The sequence below is a fragment of the Styela clava genome, chromosome 7 (assembly GCF_964204865.1).
Source record: "Styela clava chromosome 7, kaStyClav1.hap1.2, whole genome shotgun sequence".
Lineage (NCBI taxonomy): Eukaryota > Metazoa > Chordata > Ascidiacea > Stolidobranchia > Styelidae > Styela > Styela clava.
In genome coordinates this window covers 14241314-14268522 of record NC_135256.1, presented here as the reverse complement: position 1 = coordinate 14268522, position 27209 = coordinate 14241314, and the positions used below count along the sequence as shown (strand labels likewise).

Below are 27209 nucleotides of genomic sequence, written 5' to 3'. Positions count from 1 at the left end.
TCCTACAGTTTAATTGGGATATGCCGTCATGGTCTTGCGCCAGCGTTACCCTGACTAATCGTTCCCAATCGATGTAAGTATCAGGATTGTAGGAAACTTGTCAAGACTTCTGCAAAATGCCAGAAATATCGCTGAATGAATTCCAGAGTTGCATGTAGTTCGCCAGATGTCGTTTGGGAATATTTTCCTCGCCCTATTGCAAACATCTACCAATCGTCACCATTGATCCGTAGTTGACGGTAACCATGTCACTTTGTTCTCTCTTCATTGTTTCATAAATGAGCTAGCTATTCGACGAAGGGCAACAAATGTGACCGCACTCTCGCGAATGGTAAAAGCCCATCCTTTGCGTTTGATCTTTCACATCACAGTTTGTAAATTACGGTTCCGATTTCAAGCGAACAATATTATCATTACTGAATCCGGGATGAGATATTTATTGTTTCCCCGAAAATAAGACCTAAAAGCCAGTCAATTACGCGAAATGGTGGACCTCCTGAAGTATGCGCACCATGATGGCGCACAACCTGAACTCAGGTTAGTGTTCAGGTTATGCGACATCTTAGTGCGCATTTTTCAGGAGTACCGAAATGGTTTTTTGACCTAGCCGATAGCAAGACATCTCCCCTACCCGTTTTAAATGATTGATAATCTAGTCTAGACCCAGTCTTATTTTCGGGGAAACACGGTAGTTTACCTGTTCATGCTTTCATCTTTCTGTGTTATTTTCGCATTAAATAATAAATAAAAACTCCGCAAATCCGGCTGTATTGGGGGTAAATCATGTGATCTTGTTTGATAAAGGGGTCAAATATGCAAAAAAGGTTAAGAACCACTGAATAATACGAATCGGAGTTGTTAATTGATTGCCGTAGGGCGTAGTGAACCTAATTATCGAAAATTTGGGTAATTATTGTTAAATTTAATCAGACAAGACACTGGCGCTTTCCGGTGACTTCGAGAGTGTCGCGGTACACCTGTAAATCTCCCACGGCACGCTGTATCTGCACTGTGTAATCGTATCAAATATAAAACGATTCGTCTTGTTTTTGCCAGTATTCGGGCTATCAAATAATATGGCAAAAGAATATATATACATGGCGAAATTTAAATAACATGGACTGGTGTTCGACAATTGTAAATTTATGAAGTGGCATTACACTTTATAAAATTTCGATCACGATTGGAAGAAAAGAAAATCTGGCAAATAGAGACAGTACATATATATATACAAGGGATGGTAAGTCTCAAACAAAAGAGTTGCTTTGTTTTAAAAAATGGAATTTATTACGCTATCATATTCATCACAAGACTCAAGTTACTCAAACGAACCTGCCAATGCTAGGAATCGTGGCAGAATTTATTCATGCCATCACGCCGAAGTTTGCTTATTTATATAACGTCGTCCGTCTCATACTTTGCCCTCTGTAGCAATATATGTCGATGGAGCTTTTTGGCAAGGAACGCAAAGTTTCACAAGTCCTCTTCTATCAACCTCTCATCCCTATGAGTTGCACGAAAGAAATATTCTAGTTTTATCGTTTCGAACTTTGGTTTGTTCATCCATTCCTATTTCAAATTCTATATATTTAATCGACATCAATCAGTGATCCAAATAAACTATCATTTAACCATGCCTTTCTAATTTTAGATTGCTGAGGCGCAGATTGTTAGGGCTTCTTCTAGCGTAAATATACTAGGCAAATAGTTGCTTAAGATATCTGCAAGTGGACTGACTACGTTGATCATTACATCAGATAAGAATCGTAGGCGCCCTATCTTTCTCCCTCACAAGACAAACAACAACATATATCGTTTTGCAAATTTTATTTGCAGTAACAAACCTGCCAAGCTTTGCAAAGGCATCAACAAATCGCACGGCAACGATTAATCATTTTAGCAAAGGGAAAAATAAAAAAGTCACCGTAGAATTTGAAAATTAACGATAGAATTTGTTCAAGTAATAGAAAGAAATACGAAAAAGGAGGAAAAATGATCAAGACAAATTAAAGATCAGGAAAATTTATTCAGTTAGTTGAACCGACCACGTCTGAGACTACAGTAAAATTTAATGCAACACTTTAAACAATGAGAAAAACAGGCGAGAAAAAATCAGATTTTCGAACTGCGGCTATTTTGTTTGACTACAATGTCAGCTACAGCGACATACCTGAGTGCAAATATGCACATTTGAAGATCAAATAATGCTAGAATCTGAATTATGTATACCAAAAGAGAAGGAAAACAGAATTATACACGAGAAATGGCACTGAAATTATGTTTGCTTATCCATGTAAAACGTTTGAAGCAATAACCGAAAGTATATCTATATGCAACTAATTAATATACACCCTAATCACAATTTCTTCTAGCCTAATGCTTAAGATTAAGGCGATGAAATCGATGCTATGGCTCATTCTTTAGAGTCCATACCATCGAATTACGACATCTGAAGGAACAATTTACCAAATATTGAAAAACCACACAGAATTTTGAAAGAAAAAAAAACACTTTGTAATCGTGTGAACACCAATGCAGAAAAGAAAACGAAAAAATACGACGTACGCTGTGCACAGTGGAAAATAGAGAGAGAAAAATTAGCGTCAGTGATAGCAAAGGTTTAATTAATTAAGGTATCAAAAAAGTCAGAAATATTATGCGGATAATAAAATTACCAACAAGAAATTAAGTTTTCGATTTCATCAAATAGCGAGTTATACACAAAAGGTAAAAAAGCTGCGGCATTCGCATAACTATTGGTGAAATTTGGCATTAAAACGAATATTTCAACCAATTTTAAATTCAGAAACTAGAGAAGTACCTACTCGACTCAAGTAAATCACACTAAGGATAGAGCATAAAATGCGATAGTTTAATTCTCAATTCAGAGACGTAGTCCATATTTGCTCACGTTCAGTATAGCTTTGATGGCATTAGGTTTTGATAATATTTTTGTGGATTAATTACTAATTATTTGATTATTCTGTCACTGATAATCAGCAGTATTGCGGAACTATAGAACAATTCAGTGTTTGTACCAACTGGCTAGTAAAAAGTTAAACTTCTGCGCTTGCAGTTAATGACACTTTCATATCAATTCCTTTTTTGCAGGCTCGTTCCAAATCCAAGCTAAGTTGTCTCATCATTTCTTCCAACTGGGCTTGCTCGTCACCCATATTCGCGGTATAGGAGTTATGTTGTACCGGCTCTTCGTTTGATTTCGTATGGCGACGCCTTGGACGATTTGGCGCCAAAATTTGTCTCAAATCGTGGTTCAGTTTTGCACTAGTGGGCGTTAGAGCGCCGGACGGAATCGGCGAACAGCGCCCTCCGCCATCTGAATGAGGAATCGACATAGGCAGTGAGGATGGACGCGTTACTTCCGTCCTATATGCAGCCGTTGGGTGCACTAAATTTACCATAGCAGCGTCTGCTGTGGTGTAGGCACCAGTGGGTAAAACGCCGGGCGCAGTTGACAGTGGTGATTCAAAAGTGCAAAGTTCAAAAGAGTCAGATGAAAGAATGCTTGAATCACTGTAAGTGCTGATTGGCCTTTTCCCGCGAGTTTGCGACTCGTCGTTTAATGTGGTAATCGTATATGGCAGTACGTTCGCATGTATTCCTTGTTCTACTGTACCGTTCAACGTGATTGGAACATGTGGATAGTACGACATGGTCTGTCCTTCTATAATTGGCATAGTTTGATTAACGTTTGTCACCGGCATCACATATCCATAAGGCAGTCCACAAAATTGATTTGTTACGAAGTTGTCAGGTTGTTGAGGATGTTGTCTCGTTTTAAAACAATCTTGGGAAATATTTGTGGTTAACTGAGGCTTGATAACGGGTTGAGCAAAGGTAAAAACGGGCGCAGATACTTGCACAGATTGAGTTTCCACGGGCGTTCTTTCCGGTGATGAATAATAACCACTTTCGCGATCTCGTTTGGATCGTAAAACTCTTCTTTTTCCTGAGGCTCCAAGCGGCTTTGCTTTCAATTTTAAACTATCTTTTGCTTGCAAACCGCAAGCTACGTCTTTATTAAATGCGGCTACGCCGTTAGGATGAGTTTGTTGCACAGGGTTTGCATACTGAGGACTCCATGTTGGTTGGAGAGGCGCCAAAGTATTATTCCCGGCAATAGGCTGAACTACAGAATTAGTGTGTCCGTTTATTCGCTTCAATATTCCTTTAGGTTGCGTAAAAGCCATTGGGCAGTTTGAGTGCGCACAGTTCTCCATAGCACAAGGGGTCAATACAGTTGTACCAATTTGTTGTATTGGTGATTTGGGGGGTGGACTGGGTGTCACAGCCACAGCAGCATAATTGGCTATGGTTGGGGAAAAACTAGGCGGCAAAGGCACTCCTAATGGATAAAGCTGTTTATGAGGGTCTATGTGATTTGCATTGTTGTCTAAAATTTGATGTACCATTACTGGCGATACCGCAGTACGAGGAGGCGGCGATTGTTTCAACCAATGGTGATTTGCAATCTCATCGATGTTAGCTCGAGATGAAGAGTCGACAACTAACATTCTGCCGATGAGATCCGCAGCATCTAAAAATAAAGACATACATGTAATTGAAACGTGGCCTGGTCAATTGTAGGAATAAATAGTTTATGATTGTTTGGTGGTCAATAGTAAATACTCCCATTTAGCCGATATTTCCTTTGTCCAAACGGACAATCTATCTCTCATTTGACCAGCAACTAACAAAAATGGGTTGCTAATAAAGAGTTGTCGCTAAAATGACATGCGTCTGAACTCCAAACGAACATGTGACCTGGACTGGTAACTGAACGAAAGGTCGCTATCTGTGTTCTATATCCGATATAAATATAGAAAATATTCACCTAATTTAAGGAGTGTCACAGCTTACCTGCTATTTACATACCGAATGCATGATAGCACTATATCACATTCTTTTTTTATGCACAGCTTAAAACTTCGCCAAATAATTGAAAATAATACGTAACCCAAAGAATACCCAAAACAACATTTTGAACAATAAAATTATATTCTCGTCTTGTATCAGACCCTAGCGATGGAAGAATACCAACCTAAACAATGGAAAATTACTAACCTGGGTACTTTGTTTGTCTTGAATATTTGCCATGCGATATTTGTCGAGTCAGCGTTTTATAATCGCTCCCATCAAAGGGCATCATGCCGTATACGAGTGCGTACAATAGAACTCCCATAGACCAACTGTCGACCTGCAATTAAATGTAATGTTTACTCATAATGTCCGCACCAGCATAGAGCGGTTAGAAAACGCACAAAAAATGTGCCCGATTGTGAAACTAAGTACTAATGGGCGCTCCAGAAGTGTGTGTACCAAAATGGAGGTAACTAATTATGTTCGTCTTCTTTACATCAAGTTGTGTAAAGGGAGTAGAACCTATGGGCAGGGGGTATATTTACTTGGTTAACACAGACAGTGTCAGAACTCGTAATATAACTAATAAAATATGGAAAATCGGAATAAAATTATGGCCCAACCCCAATCTGGTACATACTCTACGGGAGTACATACTAATGTATTCTAGTCGAGTTCAATGGAATGATTGTCCCGAGTATAAGGTGGGAAAATGTGCTCAAACATAACTTGAATTTCTATGTGGTTAGGTGTATTTGTGCTATATAAGCTGACCTAGCCTACATCGGCAATTATGTTTGTTACCCCGCTAAAATGTTACGTTACATAACCAATAAACGTTGTAAGCGTCAAGCAATTAACTTGTGCTATATTGTGACATATCGAGGTGACGTTTACGTCATAAATAGTAAAGTAAGGTAACAACTAGCAGAAGCGGCTGACGTGACAATCACTGACGTTACGACGCGTTCGGAAATATCACTGACAACACAAAGTGCACCGAATTGCATAGAAGTCTGATTCTGCACAACATATTGGTTAAAGTCTTCAAAACAAGGGTGTTTAATAATTGATGCTCAAAGCGGACGATGAATTATGTAGTAAAGCGTTTCGCTAATTTGACCGCATTTTAGTTCACCTGCAATTTCGATTAGTTTCCTATGTGAACCCGTGATCAAGTACAACCCTTTAACAAGATATCGTGACGTGGCTCTCTCAAACGTTATGAAAAGAAACATTTATCATGACATCGCCAATGCAATTTGAGAACCCGTGAAATATTACGTCATGAACGACAAATCTAATTCATATTAATTATCTGCCTTACAGTATGTAGTCAAACACATAATGTACATAAAACTGTAAATAATTTTAGTAAGATATTTTTGGTGAGAATATTTAATGTGCAAAAACTATAGGATAAATACACCTGGTAAAATAGACCTATTTTGGGCAGTTTGACGAGGTAAGATACACTGAGGGGGGGTGTTTACTAAATGCAGCTTGCACCGTCACACAAATCAATGAGCGATCCTTTCACAAATACAAAGCGAAAAAATGACAAAAGATTTTTACTGGATAGACCTCCCTAGCGTTTTCCAAACAATATGTCCCACCCAAACTAGGAAGGCGGGCAAAGTACAGAGAAAAGAAATAAACGTTGATTTTAATTACAACGTATATGTTACTGAAGTTTATCGTCAATTAATTTTACACACGACTTCAAAATCCGACGGCCAAAAAACTCCAGAATGTTCTTACAGACACACCTATATACTCATAAAAACATGAAAAGTAATATGATTATTGTCATGGTTAGGACACTCCTAAAACATGGGGCAATGACCTTATACCCAAAAAACATGCGATAGGGGCGTGACAATGACGTAGCTACCAAATGGAGCGAACTCAGTAGTTAGGTAGTGAGAAAAACCTATACACTCTACTATGAGCAGTTATATGCGACTGAATGACGATTACACAGAGCACCAGCAAGCCTGATTCAATTACAATAAAAGCTAATCTCATGGCCAACAACTGATGAACTGTGGCAACAGAAAGTGAAACTGCGCACTTCTTCAATTTCGAAGCATAACACAATTTCAAATATATTTTATCATTTTCTATATACCGGTAATCTTTTATGTTTCAATAGCATTCATGGACGAATTTTGAACTTTTATTATTCAGATTTATTGATGAAATTTCGTTACAATTTCAATTTGGTTATGAATTTAGTTATTAATATATCTTAACCAGGTTTATTTTATTTTAATCAATGTGTATTTGAGTTTTTTATTCGATTTAGTCGATGCAGGGACCAACAAATTATATAGTTGATAAATTTTCTTGTGCAATTAGAAAAAAAATTTTTTTGAACATTTATCAAAGAGGTAGTAAAATGGCAAAAATACCAAATGTGGCCCTGGCGCGCTATTCGTGATATAACGTTGTCATCAATCACTCGACAAAGATATCCGAGGAATCGTTACTTGAAACTAATAAATCATTACATGATGAAAATACAGCTGAATTAAAAATATTTCCAATTTTGAATTTGTGTCCATGCATACGGTAATTATGAAGTTGCCCATATAAAAATATGTATCATTATGCAGCACAGATTGAAATTTCCGCAATAAACACGCGGATAAGAAGCACATCCGTCATGGCACGGTATGAATTTATTTATAGGACGTATTGCAGACTCTAATCAAAGGAAGTCTAAATATGGTATATGTTGTAAGGACTTAACAAATTAGGAATTTTTTCCAATTTTCGTTGACGTACGTCCACACGCAGAACGTGTTTGACAAAATGAGAGCTGAGAGCTGAACCAAATTTGATTCTAAACACGAGATCATTTATTTAGAATAAACGAGTACATGCATTAGAAAGATATACAAATCATGGAAATATTAAAAAATACTAACATACGGAAAATACCTAAATTTACCAAAATCCAAAGGCATTTCTTTATAATATAATATCAGTTACATCTTCATACTAAGTTCCTAACCGAAAAGAAACTGCTTGAACCTCGTAGCAAATGGCACGCAACCGATGAAACCTCAATATATTACCATTACAACGATGTCAAAATATCTGGTATGATTTAATACTCTTAAATTTCGATCGTCGCGACGGCGACCCCAATAAAACTTTTAGGCTGAGCATACATAACATTGTCTTAAATAACAGTGATGATGCATGACGTAATGTATACTTTGGTGGGTGTCGTTTGGAGCGAGGTACATGTACCTCGTACATGTACATGTACTACCCTTCACCATATACTATTCAGATATAAAATATTGATACGGATTCCCGTATGGAATTTTAACTGATTGCCTCTTTCTAATAGAGCGAAAATACGTGGCCAAACAAAAATGTATATAAGCATTATCACTTTATCAGTCACCCACGTAGAAGGCATTCGAGTTATGCAGGAACTTAGGTGTAAAGTCTAGACTTGTTTATTTCAGATACGAATAAATAGAAACTACGCTATGTCAACTGTTATAGTATCGAATCCTTGGAAATAGGTACACTAATTAACTGTATTCAATGTACATGCTAGCCCATAGGGAGAAATGACGAATTCGAATTTCCAGCTACGTTCAACAGCAAAATAGCGTGCGAATGCAAGGTCTGGGATGCCAAAAGTCATATGTTATTACACAACTACACAACTTAAAACCATCTTTAAATATAGATAGGTAACCTATTCAAATGTGAAAACCTAGATACAATTAGGGCTTTAGGCACATAAATTATTTTTTTTTTGCAATCTATTAACCGTACATATGGTATTTCAGTTATGTGACACAATTTTTCTAGTTTTTTGTAATGTTTAAATGCGATATGATTTTTTTTTGGATTGAGTACTCTCATGCTAGCAAATTGATTGAAAATCCGAAACGCAAAGGCAAAATGATATGTAAAATATTGACGGATAGTTCCAAACGTCTATTGCGTAACCGTGGCTTTCAGCTTCAGATCCAACTTTGTATAATTTGTTTTTTTGTATCTTTAAAAACACACAGCGTTTACCGGAAAATATATGTTGAGAAGGGTTGAAAATTAGGTGATATTGATTTGGTAAATATTGATTGAAATTCTATTGATCCTATTTTATTTTGGTTACAGACTAATATTGGGTTAAAATCGATATTCAAATAATCAACTTTTTTCGTGAAAATTTGATTAAATCGAATACACAAGCATTAATTCGAATGTGAACAAACTCGCTAACAGGTTGCAGCAAAGGCCAGGAACGAAACAAAAATTGAAATGGTTGCCAAAGTCAAGCAGACCGACTTTTGAGAAGCTAGTAATAGCGAATCCCCCCGAAAAAATTTCAGATATAGATATATTTCGTTCATAAGGTAGTTATTTCGATTTGGACTGAACTTATGTGTGTGACAAGCTAGAAATTCTAAAAAGAATACAAATTTTCTATTTAGTATTGATCACACTGAAACAATGTCGTGATTACTGTCAAACTTATGACCATATTTAAATTTAGTTGGTCCAACTGCACAATAAATCAACTATCATCATGAAAAGAGTTTTTTAGCCTATGTTGACTATTGATAAACGTAACGTTGTATCTCCAAGTGCTTGAAAATTTATACATTTGGTTAACTGGTAAGGACATGAGTACATACTTATGTAAGTACATCTGCAGACATGCCCTATGATTTTGATAATCCGCCCCACCCATTTGACAAACATCACTTATATCAATTTCAATATATACGTTAATAGAGGCAATATTATTATCAATAAGCTAATGGAAACTTATAATATTTTGAATATGTTATCTAGTTCGCATGAGTACAAGTATATGTCCATATCATATGGAATCGTGCTGATTTTCAGATTTACGGTATATTTTGATGTTGCCACACGAAAATTTGAAAGCAATACAAAAAAAAGCCTTCCACCAGCAAAGCATAAACATAACGGTAAAGCACAATAATTCATTGTGAATGCTGATCAACAGTAATTGAAATACACGACCGTATTGCATTCTTTTTCAGACTTGACTTGGCAAAAAATGCTACCATCACAATAGAATTTACAAAATTTTCAGCCAGTATTCCGTATTTAGCCGTCTCGACAGGATCCAATATTGAAAAATTGAGCACAAAAGCATGCGAACCACTTGAACATGAACAAAAATGTAGCTAAGGGTGCCTAGCCCTACCAGGAATGTAGCAAAGTGGTAATTGTGTCACGAAATTAGCTTGGGCAAATAGAGCATTATAGGTAAGAGCACTTGGTTGTGTTGAGAACGGGGTTTGGTTCTGTTGTTTTTTCGAAAATGTCTGGACCAGTTCAACTTTTTTGGTGTACATAGTTCAGAAATTGGCCCAAGACAGAGCAAAATAAATAAAAACGTATAAAATTGACAGTACAAAAGAACAGCACCCGACTAAATCAAGTCAGAAACAAAGCTACTTCACATTTTTCATACAAATAATAGAAATATAAAAGACAAACAAACCTCTGGTCCAACGTAAGGAATTCCATTAACAATTTCTGGTGATGCGTAGAGCGGACTTCCACAAAACGTTTCTAAAAGTTGGCCGCTTTCAAAAATATTCGCTAAACCGAAGTCTGCAATCTGTAGTAAAAAACATTTATCTATACTCAAAATGCACTAACACTCGCCTAAAATTGGAAGTGATCGCTGGTCTAGAATTGGGAATGAGATGAAGACCGAAATGTGACATAAGTATCAAGTTTAAAAGCAGAGATACAGTCTATGTGTTGTTCTAAATGTAGTGATATCACAATATCGCAAAAGGTTCTTTATTATCCAGTTACGTTTCACCCAGAATCACCTTAAACATTACGTCAGCTGCTCAAGTTGTTATTTGGTAAGGGCTTCACTGTTTGCAAGAATTTTTCTTATCAGGGCCTGTATGTGTATTTTTGTCGTCACGTGAATTTTCTTGTTCAAATTCGACAGAAGCAATTTGAAAGCCAGCTAAGAGCTTTTTATTAGTGTGAAAGGTAAGTCAATATAAATGACACATTGGTATGTAACAAAATATACAAGAGGAAACATGTTCATGAAACTAAGTTGTGAAGTGAATTTTCGACTTTATGTTTGTACTCACCTTAATTTGGAAATTTTCCCCAAGAAGAATATTTTCAAGCTTCAGATCTCTGTGGACGACACCAAGCTACAAAACAAACAAGAAATATATAAGGTAGTGCACCCCAAAATATCTATGAATACTAATAATCGGTTGACTATCCCACCAATTGCAACTTGTTGTGGCATAAATATATAATATAGCATATATCACAAATAACATCGACGAAAGTGCACTCCCCTGGCACACATATTCCTAGTGATCTACATTGATTTAGCTAATTGACGGAGTTGGGAAGAATATGTATTGAATCTAGTATATGCACAAGTTACCATGTTTTTCTATTAAGAATAAGTGGGCAAAAAGGGGAAAATATTATGAACTCACCTATACGGATAAAGGTAATATGGACATAGTCCGACAAAACATATAGGTTCCCCAAAATTAGTTAATATTTAATTTAGTTCAGGACAACGACGGGTAATAATGGCACACAATACCTTATGACAATATTGAACGGCAGACACTATTTGTTTAAAAAACACTCGAGATTCCTCCTCCGAAGTTATCATTTTATTTGCTAGGTGATCATACAGTTCTCCCCCAGGCGCATATTCCATAACGATAACAATTTTATCTTGATTTTCAAAAACTGCAAAATAAATTGAGGTTGAGGTTAGATAAACGAATTCATTTTCCGTAACGCGAATACTGTTACGAATGAAATAAGTTGTCACGATGTGTGGTCGTGAACTGTGCTATAAAGTAATTAAAAATTGATTCACGAAACAGAAAACCGGTTTCAGCTGGTTCAATAACACGTAGTTTTTACGTATATATCATACGAATATTGACATACGAGCACTTGAAAATTGTTGGCAACTTATGCATGTTACGAACTTACGATGTATCACTAAGTTAATGCTACCGTAATATTTGCGGTAAAATAGCCGGTGTAGAAGTTAATGATGTTGGTAAGCAACAATCTCGTGTGCGGCAGATTCCAACCCATTATCAGAAAGGTCATTTCGCTGTTGTTTATATTGATAGTTCACGCGAAAAAGAGTTCGATAAATTCCATTCACATCAACTGCGGAAATGCTTACATGGTGACTGGGAAGCAGAGGGAATAGGGTGTTACCTGCCTGTCAATTAAGATCATAAGGATTCCGTATACAACGGAAAAAGTAAACAATAAACAATTGGGTATGACTAAATTGGGAGCGATTCCGATGATACTGAAACAATGCACCCGACACATGACAGCAACAATGACGTCATTGGGAACTTGCAAGCGTGTTGTGATATAAAGACGACCTGTACACAATTGATACATGCATCATTTAGTAGAATTATATTCACCTTTTCTAGGTATGGGCCACGAATATCTGGAGAATAAAGCTACAATATTTTAAACAATTTGCAATCTTTAATTATTGGGTGAAAACAGTTTTCCGACAAAATAACCCAAAACTATAGCCGGTATATCATAGATTACTGATTTTATGCTCATTACGTGCTAAATATAATATACATTTTACCGTATGGATATAACAAGCGTCATTTTTGTCACTGAACTTATAAACGGTCGCAAGCCTATACGTTTCCTGTTATGATTAGTTTCGTGAATTGATGAATATATATCAATATCAGATCATTTAGGAAGTCTCCCCGTGTCTTTATTCTTAAATACAAAAATGAAAAGCATACTTTCAAATTTCACAATCACCTGATCACTGTTGCGCAATGCACTTGTTAGAATCAAGTATCGATTATTCAAATGGATAAAGGCCATCGACCGATATAAATTCAAATACGTGATTTTCCATCGTGCAAAGCGGAACATTTCTCAAAAATACAGACATATTTTTGGCCACGCACGCACAAGACAGATTTCGGCTCGTCACGTGCGATTGACTTATATTGCGCCATCCTTGCATTAGTAAAGTAAGAATACCAAGGGTATGTACCTCGAAAATTAGTGCGATAACTACCCCAAACCGGAAATACAGATTGAATAGGTGAACGCAAAAATTAATACCCCTTCCAGGATTAAAACATTACCATAATCGAAACCCTACTTTCTGAAAGCATATGACAAATACGAGCTCATATCATGAAATCGTCAAAGAAACGGGTACCTTACAGAGTTCAAAATACGTCTTTAATGCTTACCAATAGATACTAGCAATAGTGTATTACGTTGTGTCACAACTATATTGTGTATTCCACATTTCGAGTATTGGGAAATTAATGCAACTATGCAAGTGCAAGTGTATTGTATCGGTGACATCGTTGGTAAGTTCAAGACAAGGTAACGCAATGTGCTGACTAATAATATTGAGTAGACAACACAAGTCCAAAACAAAGAGTAGCTATGGTTATTCAGATCAGCAATTTTAATTCGCGAAAGCGACTCGAGGCATGGGCGACGGATCAACCTGCTTTATTGACAAAAATCACGTGATCAGCAGGTAGTCAACCTAATGATTCACTGTGGCTCACCGACGCGACACATTTCCGTTTGTGTATTCGGCGGTAAATCGCCTAAATGCAATTTGAATTTCGCCCACGCAAAAACTCTCGCTTGGATCAACAAATACCCACACAATCCGCTTTGGGGTTATAACAAGTAGCAGACTAGCAGTACATTGTCAAATGTGTATTGGGGGGTATTTGGATGTATATTTCGAAAATATTACAGCTTTGGAATGATGCTGAGGCAAATATTACAATACTAATAAATAATAACAATCAATACTAATGATAACAATAAAATAACATTTTATACAACTTACTTGGGTAATTATTAAATGGTAGAATTGGGGGACCAATATGAGTTACCAATAATGCTTTGAAAACAGAATTAGCCGATATTTAATTTCACTCAGTAAGGCGTATTTTGGCGCCGTCCATTGTTACACTTTATAAAGGAAACAAGATCTAGGAGTCAACTTTTCAGACAATCGGTTTTCAGTGTTGTGCCCAGATTACATTGGTTTTTCGCTGTTTGAAAACCTGTCGCATTAAAAGATACAAGTGGCGATAGAACGAATCTAAGAGATCAGTATCGTATTGCATCGTGTTAATTTCGCTTGAGTAGCGGAGCAATGCCATGCCATTACTTTTGAACTCACATTCAGGTCACGAGTGGCGCGATAAATGTTGTGTCATTGGTGCGTGCATTGATCCGACAGACGAAAGCTACGCGAAGCAGATAATAAATAAATATATATAACTCATATACATAATCAAACCTAGGAAACTTTGTACAAAACCACCGCTGACGCTCAAAATACGAATATAGTAATTATACGGTTAGGGTTAAGGTTCGGAATGCAGATTGTGCTAAAAATTTAAATTTATAAATCATTCCTAACCCTAATTATAAATATGCAATCGCTGATTTTTTATTTTAAAAAGTGGCGGGGGTGTTTTACTTAAACCTCATTTTTCCATTGGCGGCGGGGGCTTTGTACAAAAGAACCCATATCTATACTTGGTACCTGATATAAAATAGGAAAGTGTAAAAAGTAGGTTACACGAAAAAACCAATCGAAAAACAAAGACCGTCTTAAAGAAGCTTACTTTTCATCCAATCGGACAATACACCCCATAAAAAATTCATATGCAAAATTCAAGAAGTGACAAACTTCATTTGTTTGTGATGTTTTATCAGAGCGAACCCAATTTCACCGCGCCAAAAACGCCGGCTTTGATCTCGTTATATCGATATGAAAAATCTAACTGAACACGTCCTATAATAATACTGATGCAATATGACAGGTCGAGAGCTAGCGACAGTTAAATTGCCGAGTTGGGAACGACAAAAATATTTTTGTGACGACGAAGGACACTTGACACTTCAAAATTATCCGTTTGTCGTCATGTAGCCCACGACCTCGTTTAACGCAACAAGTAAAACGATCGCAGCCAAACACCACTCAAATATCGATTACAAACGCACAATTACGGAACAAGAGCGTAATAATATTAGTACAGTATCAAAACAGAACGCAATGTCGTGCGTTTTGCAGTCGGAACTGGAAACAAACATGGGCTTGCCTAATGATATTAGTCAAGGCGGCGAGTGTCTGTTTGAATAATAAAAGATAACACATTTGGAATTCTCAATTATTACAACACACAGACCATATACGGAAACTTTCAATCAAACAAACATGCCAGTCCCAGACTAATTCAACCCATAAAAAGATGGAAATTATGATTATAAATCATATTAATCAAAAAACAAAAACAAAAAATCGCAATGATGATGACATATATTTAATATATTATATTAACCAATTGGGTTACCAGTGAAGTCATCCTTTTGCCAAGCATAATGAAAACAATGGAATAAAAATCCGTTCTTCTATAATCTATACTGAAAGTGGAGTATCAGGTAAAACTGGAAGCACAGCTCTAAAGTAGTTACAGTCCTTTTTATATGATAAGTAGGATATATTCTAAAATTACCTTCGTGTATTTGAATGATATTTGGATGATGAAGTGAAGACATTATTTTCATTTCTCTTCTGATATGTTTCATATCTTTCTTGCCTTTGATTCGATCCTTGCGAATCGATTTCACAGCAAACTGAAATAAAGATTTGAATTCAATGAAGTGGACAATAGGATGTTAAAGTGGTACATAAAAATTTTCTAGTTTAAATTCAGTACCAACACCCAACAGTGTTATAAACTTATTGATAAACTAACACAACGTTGAAAAGTCATCACCCAGAAAAGGCAATATTTATTGTTGTTGTAAATTAGTAGTTGCTCTCATCTAACGTCCATTGGTACAAATATCCATCGGCGCAATCTATACGTCGGAACTAAAATCTGTGGCTGCAAATGTCCATGGGTTCAAAAGTGCACAGGTTCGTTATCAATACAGCATAATTAAGCTGAAATCGCACTAAATCATGCGAACTATAAAGAAACGGGTTTGTACGTCACGTTTCTTGAATCAGCTGTAATTTAGTGTAATAAAATGAAGCAACATGAGTGCTGACACTTCCCCAATACTTCCCATTTATATCATAAATAATTGCTATTTGAATGATTGCATTACAGAATGGGAACTGCTGTATTTATGAACTTTGGTGAATGAGATATCAATATAACATAATTTATACGTACTATGAATAACAAAACAACTCCGAAATGAACATGCAAGATTTCAAATCAAGGCTTTATTGTAGACATCAAATTTATGATCGTATATAAAAGCTAATGAAAGCTTCTGTGTGAGAAAAGGAAACCCCCATAACTGAGTTGCAGGTAAATTCCGATCACCGTTCTTGTGTACACTGAATGTTCGGTAGCAAAGCTAAATTTCAGAGGATAATAAATATTCCAGCAAAACTACTTGGTTAAATTGAATTAGCCTAAACAGGTTTTGACGCCTAAGTAATTGGAATCTCGGAAACGCATAAATAAGTTTGAGAGCAAAATGCGTCACATGTTTATGAACCCGTTTGACCCGAGGACGTTGTTTACCTTAGCAGCGCGATTACGTCAACCTGGTAATGGTTACAAGACGCATAATAAACGCGACGAGGTAGACGGTTGGGCGAGCCTAATATGGTGTTTACGTCCTTACGTACAACGAAAACTGTTACGAAACGGGGTCGCGAATAGGAGAAACGGACACTTTTCAATGGCAAAAGGGCATAAAATATTAAACAAATGGTGATTAATGTAAGGGTGGAGAAAGGCAAAAGTGCTTAATTTTCGTATAGCCTAATGATTATGAAAAAAAAATATTCTATTATTTACTAAGTGAATTGGATTACAACATAGAAAGTCACAAAATGAACTGTCAAAGCTACGAATTATTCCAAGATGAAAAAGCCAGCTAAAACAATTGTGGACAAGCTGTTCTGTGGACTTCTTCCGAATCCATGTGCGACCAGAAAAAGTCTCACGATATATTGACGAACCTCATACTCCCACCAATTATGTACTGTAAAATTATAAGCACATCTGTAATCTTTTAATGGACTTCTTTCAAGGGAAATACTATTCTTCTGTTAATGACGGATTTTCGACACAAGTGGTCGTTTTCTAGTCTCGTCCGGAAATACCAACATTCTGTTATTGCTCGCTCTTCCGAGGAATTTGGTTTTTATTAGCCCGCTTATCCCAATACGCTAACAAGCTCTTATGAATACAATGTATTAATAGCTACAATAACAATGATGCCTTCCTACATATGTAACAAAAGAGACCATTAAAAGCAGCACACACATCGACCAAGAACGGGGAATAGATAATTCGACCTCAAGGGGTGATTTTGTTGTAATCCCACATTTGGAAAATGATCATTAAATTGCGAGCGCTTTCACTCTGGGACAAATGGACGCGTAGGCAGACAACAAAACGCGGAATCAAATTATTTCACAAAAACATGTCCCAATTAATAAAAGGACCTTATGAATAGGATACAAACTCCTATTTAACTACCGGCTATTTACTTTCACATTCAAAACGATTTGACGCCAATTCATTAAAATTTTTGGTATATTTTTAACAACGATTAAAATAGTTTTTTGTGTCGGTGTCATATGGGGAAACGATTACCTAATAACTATGTTTCTACTTTTTAATTCCACTGTATGCATAATTGTGTACTGTATAGTGTTGCAGCGGTATTTCCTTGTTCTGATTTCGAGCGGCCTAAACCTACTAGCATACGATATTAAATCTGGCACCCAGTTGGTTTCATTTAGCCAAAATAAAAAATCGTACGTTCGACAAATATTGGCATACTTTCAATTAACAAATTTCATGACTGACACTAGTAATTTCCTGCATTTAAATCCGTACATAGGGATAGCTTTTAGAAAAACGAATATAAATATAATTACTAATTAGTATTGAAAGAAGTTACGACGAAGACATGTTATTGAAAATGACATATCGTGATTCCGCCGCAAATTATTGATAATTTGATTAAACGAAACTGGCGCTATATTTTTATTGCTTCGACTATTTGTTCATTAGAATTGGGTCAGGATAAATTTGAAATTGGGACAATAACCTAACCTAAAGCAACTTATCTTTGTCTAAGCAAAGATAAAAAAAATCGAATAAAAAAAAAATAATCGAAAATCAATGATGGGAGAATAACGGGGATAGTACCTCGTAGTCGTAAGTAACTGCAAAGACAAATTCTAGAATATTTTTTTACTGGTTGGCGTGCCAGTATTTGACCTCGTGTCTGTCGAAGAAATTCCAGAAACGCAAGTTCGAGAACAAACTTATGAACTTATTAAGACGCCCTGAGGAAGGAGATCGACGGGGGATGAAAACGAACCCGTCTCACTTCTCTCGAATGCGTGAACTGTGAAAAATGCGGCATTGCCGCAACAGCTAATGCAAAAATCACCCGTGCTGAGTAACAAGTCTGCGACGCATTACTATAGGAAGAAAATGTAATTTATTGGAACTCGTCAGTGTACGAGTGGCAAACCTGTGAACAATTAAAAGTCGAATACAGGCTTTCTTTTCTGTAAATCTTAATCCAATGCACTATTCCTGGATATTTTTATACATGGTAGTTTTCTTCATGAAACACGGCCACGCAAAAAAAAAAAACTCGAAATACAGTATTGCGCGAGTGTACGAAGACTCAGACAGTGACTCATATGAAATGAGAAACTGATTTTTTAAAAGTAGAAAAGTCAAAATGAGCACTTGCATTGTATACTGGAAAAACGGGGTCAATACAAGTCAATGACAATAGATTAAGGATTCTGGCATTTACCAGGTACAACGGTCTGTTTTCTCAATGCAGGTAACATCGTAATTTTAATATTCAAAACAGCGATGACGTCAAAACACATAATTGCGAGTCTTAATGTTGCGATGGCATGTCACCAGATAGATAAAAGATTGTAGATACTGCTGGGCGACATTGACGTCACGTACATTAGAGACGGCCTTCAATGGAATGTTTTTCAAGTTTGAGGTCGAAAAATAGTGGGGAATGTGCACACGATCATATTCAAAGTGAATGCACCACAATAGACTAATAATAGAATGTGTTTAATGTTATTTTCGATATATACATATTTGAATTAAAACGATTCACTAATAAGAGACAAATACGTTGGTCTACCGCAATCAAAACCCTCATTATATGCAAATTAAGAGCACCAATGGCCAATTTACTTACATGAGAATAAGATTAACAAACATATTATGGTAATAGGAAATAAAACAAGCAGTAAACAGCTGTCCCAGTTGTTCTAATGACACAATAACAACCATTCAAATCGTTAAAATAGACCTGTAATAGATTTTAGAACAGCAGTAGAGTTTTCCATATTCAACAGTTGTTAATTTAACAATCAACCTGTGAAATATTCAGAAATGGAACACAATGCAATAAGCGGGAGTAATAGATAGTGAAGGTGCTGTGATAATGACACAGTATCACCGCTTTTACGATGGGAAATTGGTTCGTGGCGATACATTTCAAACAACAATAATAGGTATATGTGAATGACATTTATGCGGAACTGTGCCTACGACGATCAAACGTCGGCGCTACATCGAAGCTGTATTGCCGACGACAGAGGTGATAATTTTGTTATTGGTATTAGGGGTATAAGTGGCAAAAACGCATTACACCCAAGTGATGATGAATATACAAGGCACTGGTTTCATATCGCAATTCAATAAAAATTAGGTGTGAATATAGGATTTTGGAAATAACAGGTCGATAAAATAGTGATTTTTTATTCCTAGTTTGGGTAAAGTACTATAAGCATCAACCTACATAATTTACAAAAATAATGCACTTAAAAGTGGTTTTCAAATTCGGGCGGTCAAAGTCACTTTGGGGGATAAAAAGTTATCAGAACACGATAGCATTGTGAGTGTATCATAATTTTTTGTCTTCTTATAATAGGATTTGAAATATGTGATATTGAAATGAATAGTAAAACGAAGTTTCACAACAATCACCATATAGGAAACTCAGCGCCCACGCGTTACCATTCCATTACACTCAAAGAGTCGTCATATCACGCGCTATTGGGCAGCTGAAAACGTATCAAAGCAATATCGAGTAAGTTCACAGCGGAATAAATTACTTTTGTCAAAAGGACAGGCCGATCGATAAATGAGTGCAAACGTATTTCGAATAAAACCGCCACCACATTCCTGACGCAAAAATCGAGTCTATATTATCGATTATAGAGGAATCCGAGAAGTGTTTGTCACTGGTCGAGTCTATTTCTGATTTTCACGGAAGATCATGTAGTGTTCGACTATACCGCCTGCGCGCCATTGGCACGTAATTTGTCGGAACCACCGGAGATGAATGTTATTTAACAAAACATGCTGTAAAAGGAATTTCCTAAATGCTATGGGAAGCCAGGACAATACACGCCGAAGCATAAGTAGAAATTATGATATCCTCGAATCACCTATGCCAAAAAAACAAACGAATAATAAAATCGCATTTAAAAGGCTTTTTTGATTTTAAAGATACGCTCAACAATGGCGTGCGGAATTCGTAAGTCGCCGAATGGCTTTGTTCGGGGTATAGCGTTATTACAGAAATGAAACTGAATACCACTTTAAAGCAGGTGTATGTATATGGAATGAACTGGTACAAAAACAGGCTGATGGTGAATTGTGTGTTTGACTGGGAATATGAAACATTGCTGGACACTGGACACTATACATATCTTACGGAACATCAAAAAAAAAATTTACATTTTAATTATTTAAGGGCCAACAATGGGTTAATGAAAATTGATAACGTATTTTAGGCGCCACGGACATCGCCGTTTCATAACAAAAGATGGAAATAAAGGCTATTTCTTGTTCATATGTAAAAAGACCACAGAAACCACAAAATCTTTTTTTTCCTGGAAATTTTTGCAAAAGATGGCCAATAATTTCCCCTTTTCTTTGTAAAATTACTATAGTAACCAAAATATTATTTCTCTTCATAGGTGAAAATTTGTGAATTCGACTTGAAAGCTTTCACAATTAGGATTCACTTCCGATATATCTGAGACAAAGTTGGCACAGTCACCATCTACTAGTCGGTGGAGAATTAATTTAAGAATATTTCGAATTCTTTATTCAATGTAAACAGAGCATTTGCTTTCCAAATGTCCCATATTTCTATATTTTCATCATATACCGGTAGGTCATGACATGACACAATTCATTTTAGGTCGGTGTTTCCGCGTTCAGAATGACAACAACTGTAATTAAAAATAAACACAAAACGCGCGAGGCACAATAATTGTTGTTTTTCATCCATTTTCTACTCAATCCAACGTCATTACGAAAAAACGAACTCACTTTCTGTGCACAACAGTCTAAAATATTGATTTTTGTTTCGTTGGTAAACATATTTGGCCCACACCCTATTTAAATATGTTTCGACACTAATTTCATTTTAGGTAACGCGGAAGAAATAAATTATTAAATACACGGGATGACATTTGCGGCCGCGGGACTTTTTTTTATTGCAAGCGTGATATATATCTTATCTATCTATTGTAAACATTGATGACTATGCATATGCTAAGTCAAAAGCACAATGGGTGCTATGCATAACACGACAAACGCTTGAGAAAACAAAGAAACAATATAATGGAAGTGTAATGTATTACTAATTCACGTAAGCATTTTTCCTTTTCAGATACGCGAAGGTTGGTTCGTACCAAATTGCGCGATAATGAAATTTAGATAACCAATATCATGATTGATTTTAAAACATTCTTTATAAATGAAATGCACAAGTTCGTAATATCGAATGGTGTTTCCCAATTTTGTACCCTGCATCCATGTAATCGCTGTGAACACAGAAACATAAGGGGTAATAAATTTGTTGATTCAGTAGATCCCACTCCAGATAAAATTTTTCCCCTTTTTTCAACTGATTCAAATACCAGATTTCTACTACCGGTATACCAATTTGTCCTTGCAGTGACTCTTGTGGAATGTTTCTATCTATTTTAGTCAGGTATTATGCGAGGGAAAAAGCAGCAACTCTCAGATGCTTCAATTTCAAAGTATTTCACGGTATGGGTCAATCGTAATAAATTCATTTAATAAATCGATCGATTGAATATCCTTGAATATTATTAATTCATTATTTATCTCAAACGAATCCGTTTTAGGCGGGGGCGACGAAGCGCGGTAAGGTCGGGTTGGGTTCAAGCACGTCCGAGTTACGTGACGTAACAGAGACACTTTTGTCTCGCTTTTCAGCGTGCGATGGTTGCCAACCGCGACCACATAATAATAATAATATGAATGACTGTGAATAAAGGAACGAAAAACGACTAGGTTGATTTTACGAGTGGTATTGTTGTACGATGACAATAATAGCAATTAGTTTTGAGATCTGAAGTTACTCCAAAAATAGAACTATTCCCGATGTTCATCGCAATTTTAAGGTGTTTAAGTACTGAACAAACAGTACTAATAACCGGGTGTATTGTTATCAAATTATTATCATCATCTGCTACCTTTGACCATTCAAATTTTCTGTTTAAGTTGTGCTTAATTTAACAACAAAGACCTTGGATAAAATGTGTTAAAACGACTTCTTGTGATCATCATAAACACGGAAAATAACTACATTACCAAGGTGACAAACAGCAATGTACACTTGACATATGACAAACATCAAAGAGAAAGTATTACATGCTGTTGGTTACAAGGTTAAATTACATAATATCATAAAGAAATCGAACCTGAATGAACTATAGTTTCAAATCCATGGGGCAAAACAATTTTGTTGTATCACATATCTAAATAATATTTTTATATAAGATTTCCCTACAGAATTGTAATTAACTGGAGCGTGGGATAAACAATTGCTTCAAGAATTTCCAATAAACACTACTGAGAGAACTTGGCTTCAATTTCAAAAATCAATATCATTACAAGGTTTAATACAGTAATTCCAACTTTCACTACGAACAACGTCTCCACAAACCTAACGAAATACAATAAAAAGATAGATTCAAAAGCAAGGCGAACTTGAAGCAAGTTTCTCATGTTTCTGATTTCAAATGCCCTAATATAAGAAAAAAATTTTCGTTTTCAAGTTACATTTCAAAATCACACTATACTTTACTATACACAGTAAGATTTAGAAATTATTTCGTAAGCAACTGGATTAACTTGAAATTTATATGATACTATCATAGCAGGAAGAATTTTTAATTTCTTATCGTAAACAATAACTGCATGAAATACATATGTTTGGGTGGAATTATGACATCATAAAAGATTTACGACCACATGTTATGCAACTATTCTTTACACCCATTTTTTGTGAGCTAAGGGCGATTTACCCTATACTAAAATCATGTAAATGTAGATTTGTAAGGGGACTAAAACTATTCGTGAGAAAGCAATCAGCATAGAGAAAAACAGGCAAACCTTGGTTGGAACCTATAGTAATTTGAGACGACTAAAATACACGCCAGTATACTAAAAAAGCGAAATTTGGGAATTGGGATAGGTATTTATAAATACAATTGACAATAGCTAAATTTTCCACATTTCTGATTAAAAAAATTTCCCATTCCTATGAGTGTTATGTCGCATGAACAACCAGCGGATGGATACATATACACATAATTAAATTGTACTTTGACAATCATTAGCTTAGGTGGCATTCCCAACCCAAAACTTTGAAAACTAAAGGCAATAAAAGATATATCAAAGTACACAATGCATTTGCTTATGGAGACCACACCCCCACCAGTGTTTAACATAACCAATTCCTAAACACCAAATAGGGTACATTCATTAACTTCATTCAACTGGCAAGGGAATAGTTTAGATGCAGTATATGTCAGCATGATAGCAGATCGATAGTATTGAGGTCTTGTTATTATGCATGGTAAATGTCACAGTATCTAGGGAATGAGTCCATGAGAGTCATTGCTAAAACCGTGATAATTGTAATATCATTGAATAGAATGTCCATGCTTGACATTGAGCGAATTTCGCATTGTCTGACCACAAAAGCAGTATTTACAACCTAATGCAATACCACAATGACACAAGAGAAATTAATTAAAATAACATATTCTGTTTACAAAATACTCTTGCCCGCATTGATGAAAAGAGTAAGATAATTTTATATATTCGTTAATTTCTATGGTTTCATGACTCCAATACCACAATGACACTGGAGAAATAAATTAGAATAATACATATTGCCCATAATACATAATTTTACAATATACTTACGGTAAATATATATCTGATTTTCTTTTCCCAATCTATGGGCCATGCCATGATAAAGCATATAAGTTACCGTACATTAATTCCATTGGATAGTTTATACAGAACATTCAGTAATTTATATATGAATTCAATCCTAGCCCAATAATATATTTAATGAATCAGAGCGTATTTAAACATTTGTGAGATCCTGGGGAAAAAATTCTTAGAATGTCGTTATGAGCGAACCCGATCGTGGTTTAGAACTATAAGTTTGGAAATATTTTCTGAAATGAACCTGTTGATTGATAGCTAGTTCGATACAAAAGAGTTAGTGAATCTTCACTAGTGGCAAGTGAAGTATATTTGGTATATGGGAACAAATTTCTATGATCTTATCTATGATATTCCACACAGAGTTTAAATTACACCAAAGTAAACATAGAAATTAAAATATAATTATTGTTCACACAATTACGATTTAGTCATCACTCACAAATCAACTTTAATAAAAATGAGCTTGCCCAAGGCAAAAAAACAAGTGGGATAAGACCAGACACAGATGTCTGTACAACTTTCTGATCAGATTATGATTTAATCCTCAAGGAGTTCAATAGATCAACAAAATAACATCAGTTAAGCCATTCTGAGTTCTGCCGGTGCATAATTAAATTGTAACTATAAACTTCCGGGACATAAACCTTTCTTTCCACTTTAATACAAGCCACAAGGCATATCATCAATGGGTTTTACAATATAAAACTTGATATTCTGAGAACCTGAATCATAATTTTGATTTCTGGTAATGTTAATAAACCTACCAATGTTAGTTCACTTTAATTTAAATCATAATTTCCCATATAAAAAAAAATGTTGGTTATATTATATTTTAAATAAAGCTTTGAGATATCCGCCATACACTTAAAAATATTATCTCGCTTCAAACAATTGTTAATGTTATGTTAATATTTTTCTTATTTGTCCTATTAAAAATTATCATTCAAATGTGTGTTATCATCATTGATAGCAATACCAGTATCAAAATTATATCAATATTTCAATATATAGTGCATAGAGCATTGACTAAAGTTCATGACAGTAAATAACTATGCAATTTACCTTTCTTCCCGTGTCTCGTTCTATTGCCAACTTCACTTTTCCATAAGTTCCTTTACCCAAAGTTTTTACAAATTCATACCGGCTTCTTACATTGTAACGAGTGTGATGTAAAGATGGATCCACAGATGAAATATGTAAAGTTTTATCAGACTCTACTTCAGCGGAAGCATTATCTTGAGAGGTTTCACACGAACCCAACATTTGGGTCAGGTAATGTATTAAACAGTTGAAGAGAAGATTCAAAGATAGCTAGATGAATTATATTGTTTATAGCTGTGCGGAAAAGAAATCCACTCAATATTATCTGATTTAGTTTAGTAATTGAATCCATTCTGTCTAATTCAAGTCTGACCATAAAACTGACCAGTTTACAGGTTTATCAGCTGGTATACGCAAAGCCAATTTTGTTGAATGTGTACATGAATCTCACAACAGTACAATATACAAATATAATATGAATTCAAAAAACTAGTATCATACTTCGTTTTAAAACTATAATTGTAAAAATCTGAACTTTCCTAGCACTGAACAGTTCCAAACATAGTTACAAGCTTGGCAAGAATTCTATTCATGATAAATCTTATTTATTATCTGAATACACAAATGTAGTAGTATATTCCACTAGACAACATAACAGTCACTCAAATTTTGAAAATGTGAAATCACATTTCAAGAAATCTTACACATGCTAAATGAATTCAAACAATTTAACCAACAACACCTGCAGATATGGCTTAGGAAAAACTATATCATACTCTATTCCTGACTTCTTATTTCTAAAAATAGTTTGTATACAAAGGTTTTAACACTACATTGAATTTATCCCGAACCCAACCTCAGTCAAGGTAAAGATGTCCATTACCATGTCATTGTATACAGATATACTCTAATAATAGTAACACATTAAAACAAGACTACCCTTATTTTTGAAACAAATAGGCGTTTGACTACTGTTAGTCATCATTTTATATCAGTAGGCCTATATGAAAAAATACAAATGGTCTGAATGCCGCTTATAATTTCACAAATATACCAAAATACTGACATCGAGCTAAAGTTAGGTAACTTTGACGAATTACTGTTTAAAAATGCATATTGTGTTCTTTCAGTTACCACATTTATGAAAAAAATAATAATTTCCATTAATAATGAATGCGTAATATGTGGTATTCATAATTATTATACCATAAGACATGTGGCATAAAAGCTATCATTGCTTACGCTTATATCACAAGCATTGCGAATTATGAACTCCCGAATGCGGTTCGGGTTGAATTGCGTACATTTTTATGTAATTTTCCGCTTCCCATCCCACGAACTCGCTCGAATGCACGAGTGAAAAGGATGCGGCACAAACAAAAAGATTAAAGTAAATTGATACTTTGTGGATTTACTTATTTGGCATTAAATTTTGATAATGATGAGGCCAAGTCGCCAACTACGTTGCGAGTTTCCAAAATAACCAATTTTGAACGAAGAGACTATTAATTTAAAACTGGTCCACAAACAAAATCCGCAACAAGTATATGTGTAATCAAAATGAGATTACTTTGAGTGAATTATCGCTAAAACTATCTAGGAAACTATCATCATTAACATAAATAAATAACAACAACAGAAACAAAAAACGCCGACGCGAAAAGATTCGAACGCACCCGCCGAGCGTCTAGACGCGTGTGAACGGATGACTGTGGATTGACAATGGAACGAGAAGCTTCCTTTTTCATTTCTCTCGTTTTCTGTGTAATAAGGCCCACGCATGACTAGCGTCGTATATACAACTTTCTCTCGTTTCGAACTCCTTATCGAATTAATTAAAAAATTATATCGAAATGTTCTCTTTTTATACTCAGTTTACTTATGCCTATCATT

General features: G+C 35.4%; 1 protein-coding gene across 1 annotated transcript; it reads right to left on the bottom strand.

The window, feature by feature from the left end:
• Positions 1-1810: 1810 nt before the first annotated feature.
• Positions 1811-25627, bottom strand: LOC120327586 (NUAK family SNF1-like kinase 1). The gene is made up of 7 exons (XM_039393911.2): positions 25338-25627; positions 15471-15591; positions 11492-11643; positions 11013-11078; positions 10394-10513; positions 5086-5218; positions 1811-4558 (listed from the first exon to the last, which is right to left on the bottom strand). The coding sequence occupies exons 1-7, from the start codon at positions 25536-25538 to the stop codon at positions 3057-3059; spliced, it is 2295 nt and encodes a 764-aa protein (XP_039249845.2). The 5' UTR covers positions 25539-25627; the 3' UTR covers positions 1811-3056.
• Positions 25628-27209: the final 1582 nt, after the last annotated feature.

Excerpts from the sequence above, each read along its gene's own strand:
- LOC120327586 (XM_039393911.2), bottom strand. The coding sequence starts at position 25,538 with ATGTTGGGTTCGTGTGAAACCTCTCAAGATAATGCTTCCGCTGAAGTA. Across the intron at positions 11,644-15,470 it reads TATCATTCAAATACACGAAG|TTTTTGAAAATCAAGATAAA; the intron begins GTAATTTTAGAA and ends TTTATTTTGCAG. Across the intron at positions 10,514-11,012 it reads GGGAAAATTTCCAAATTAAG|ATTGCAGACTTCGGTTTAGC; the intron begins GTGAGTACAAAC and ends TTTTTACTACAG.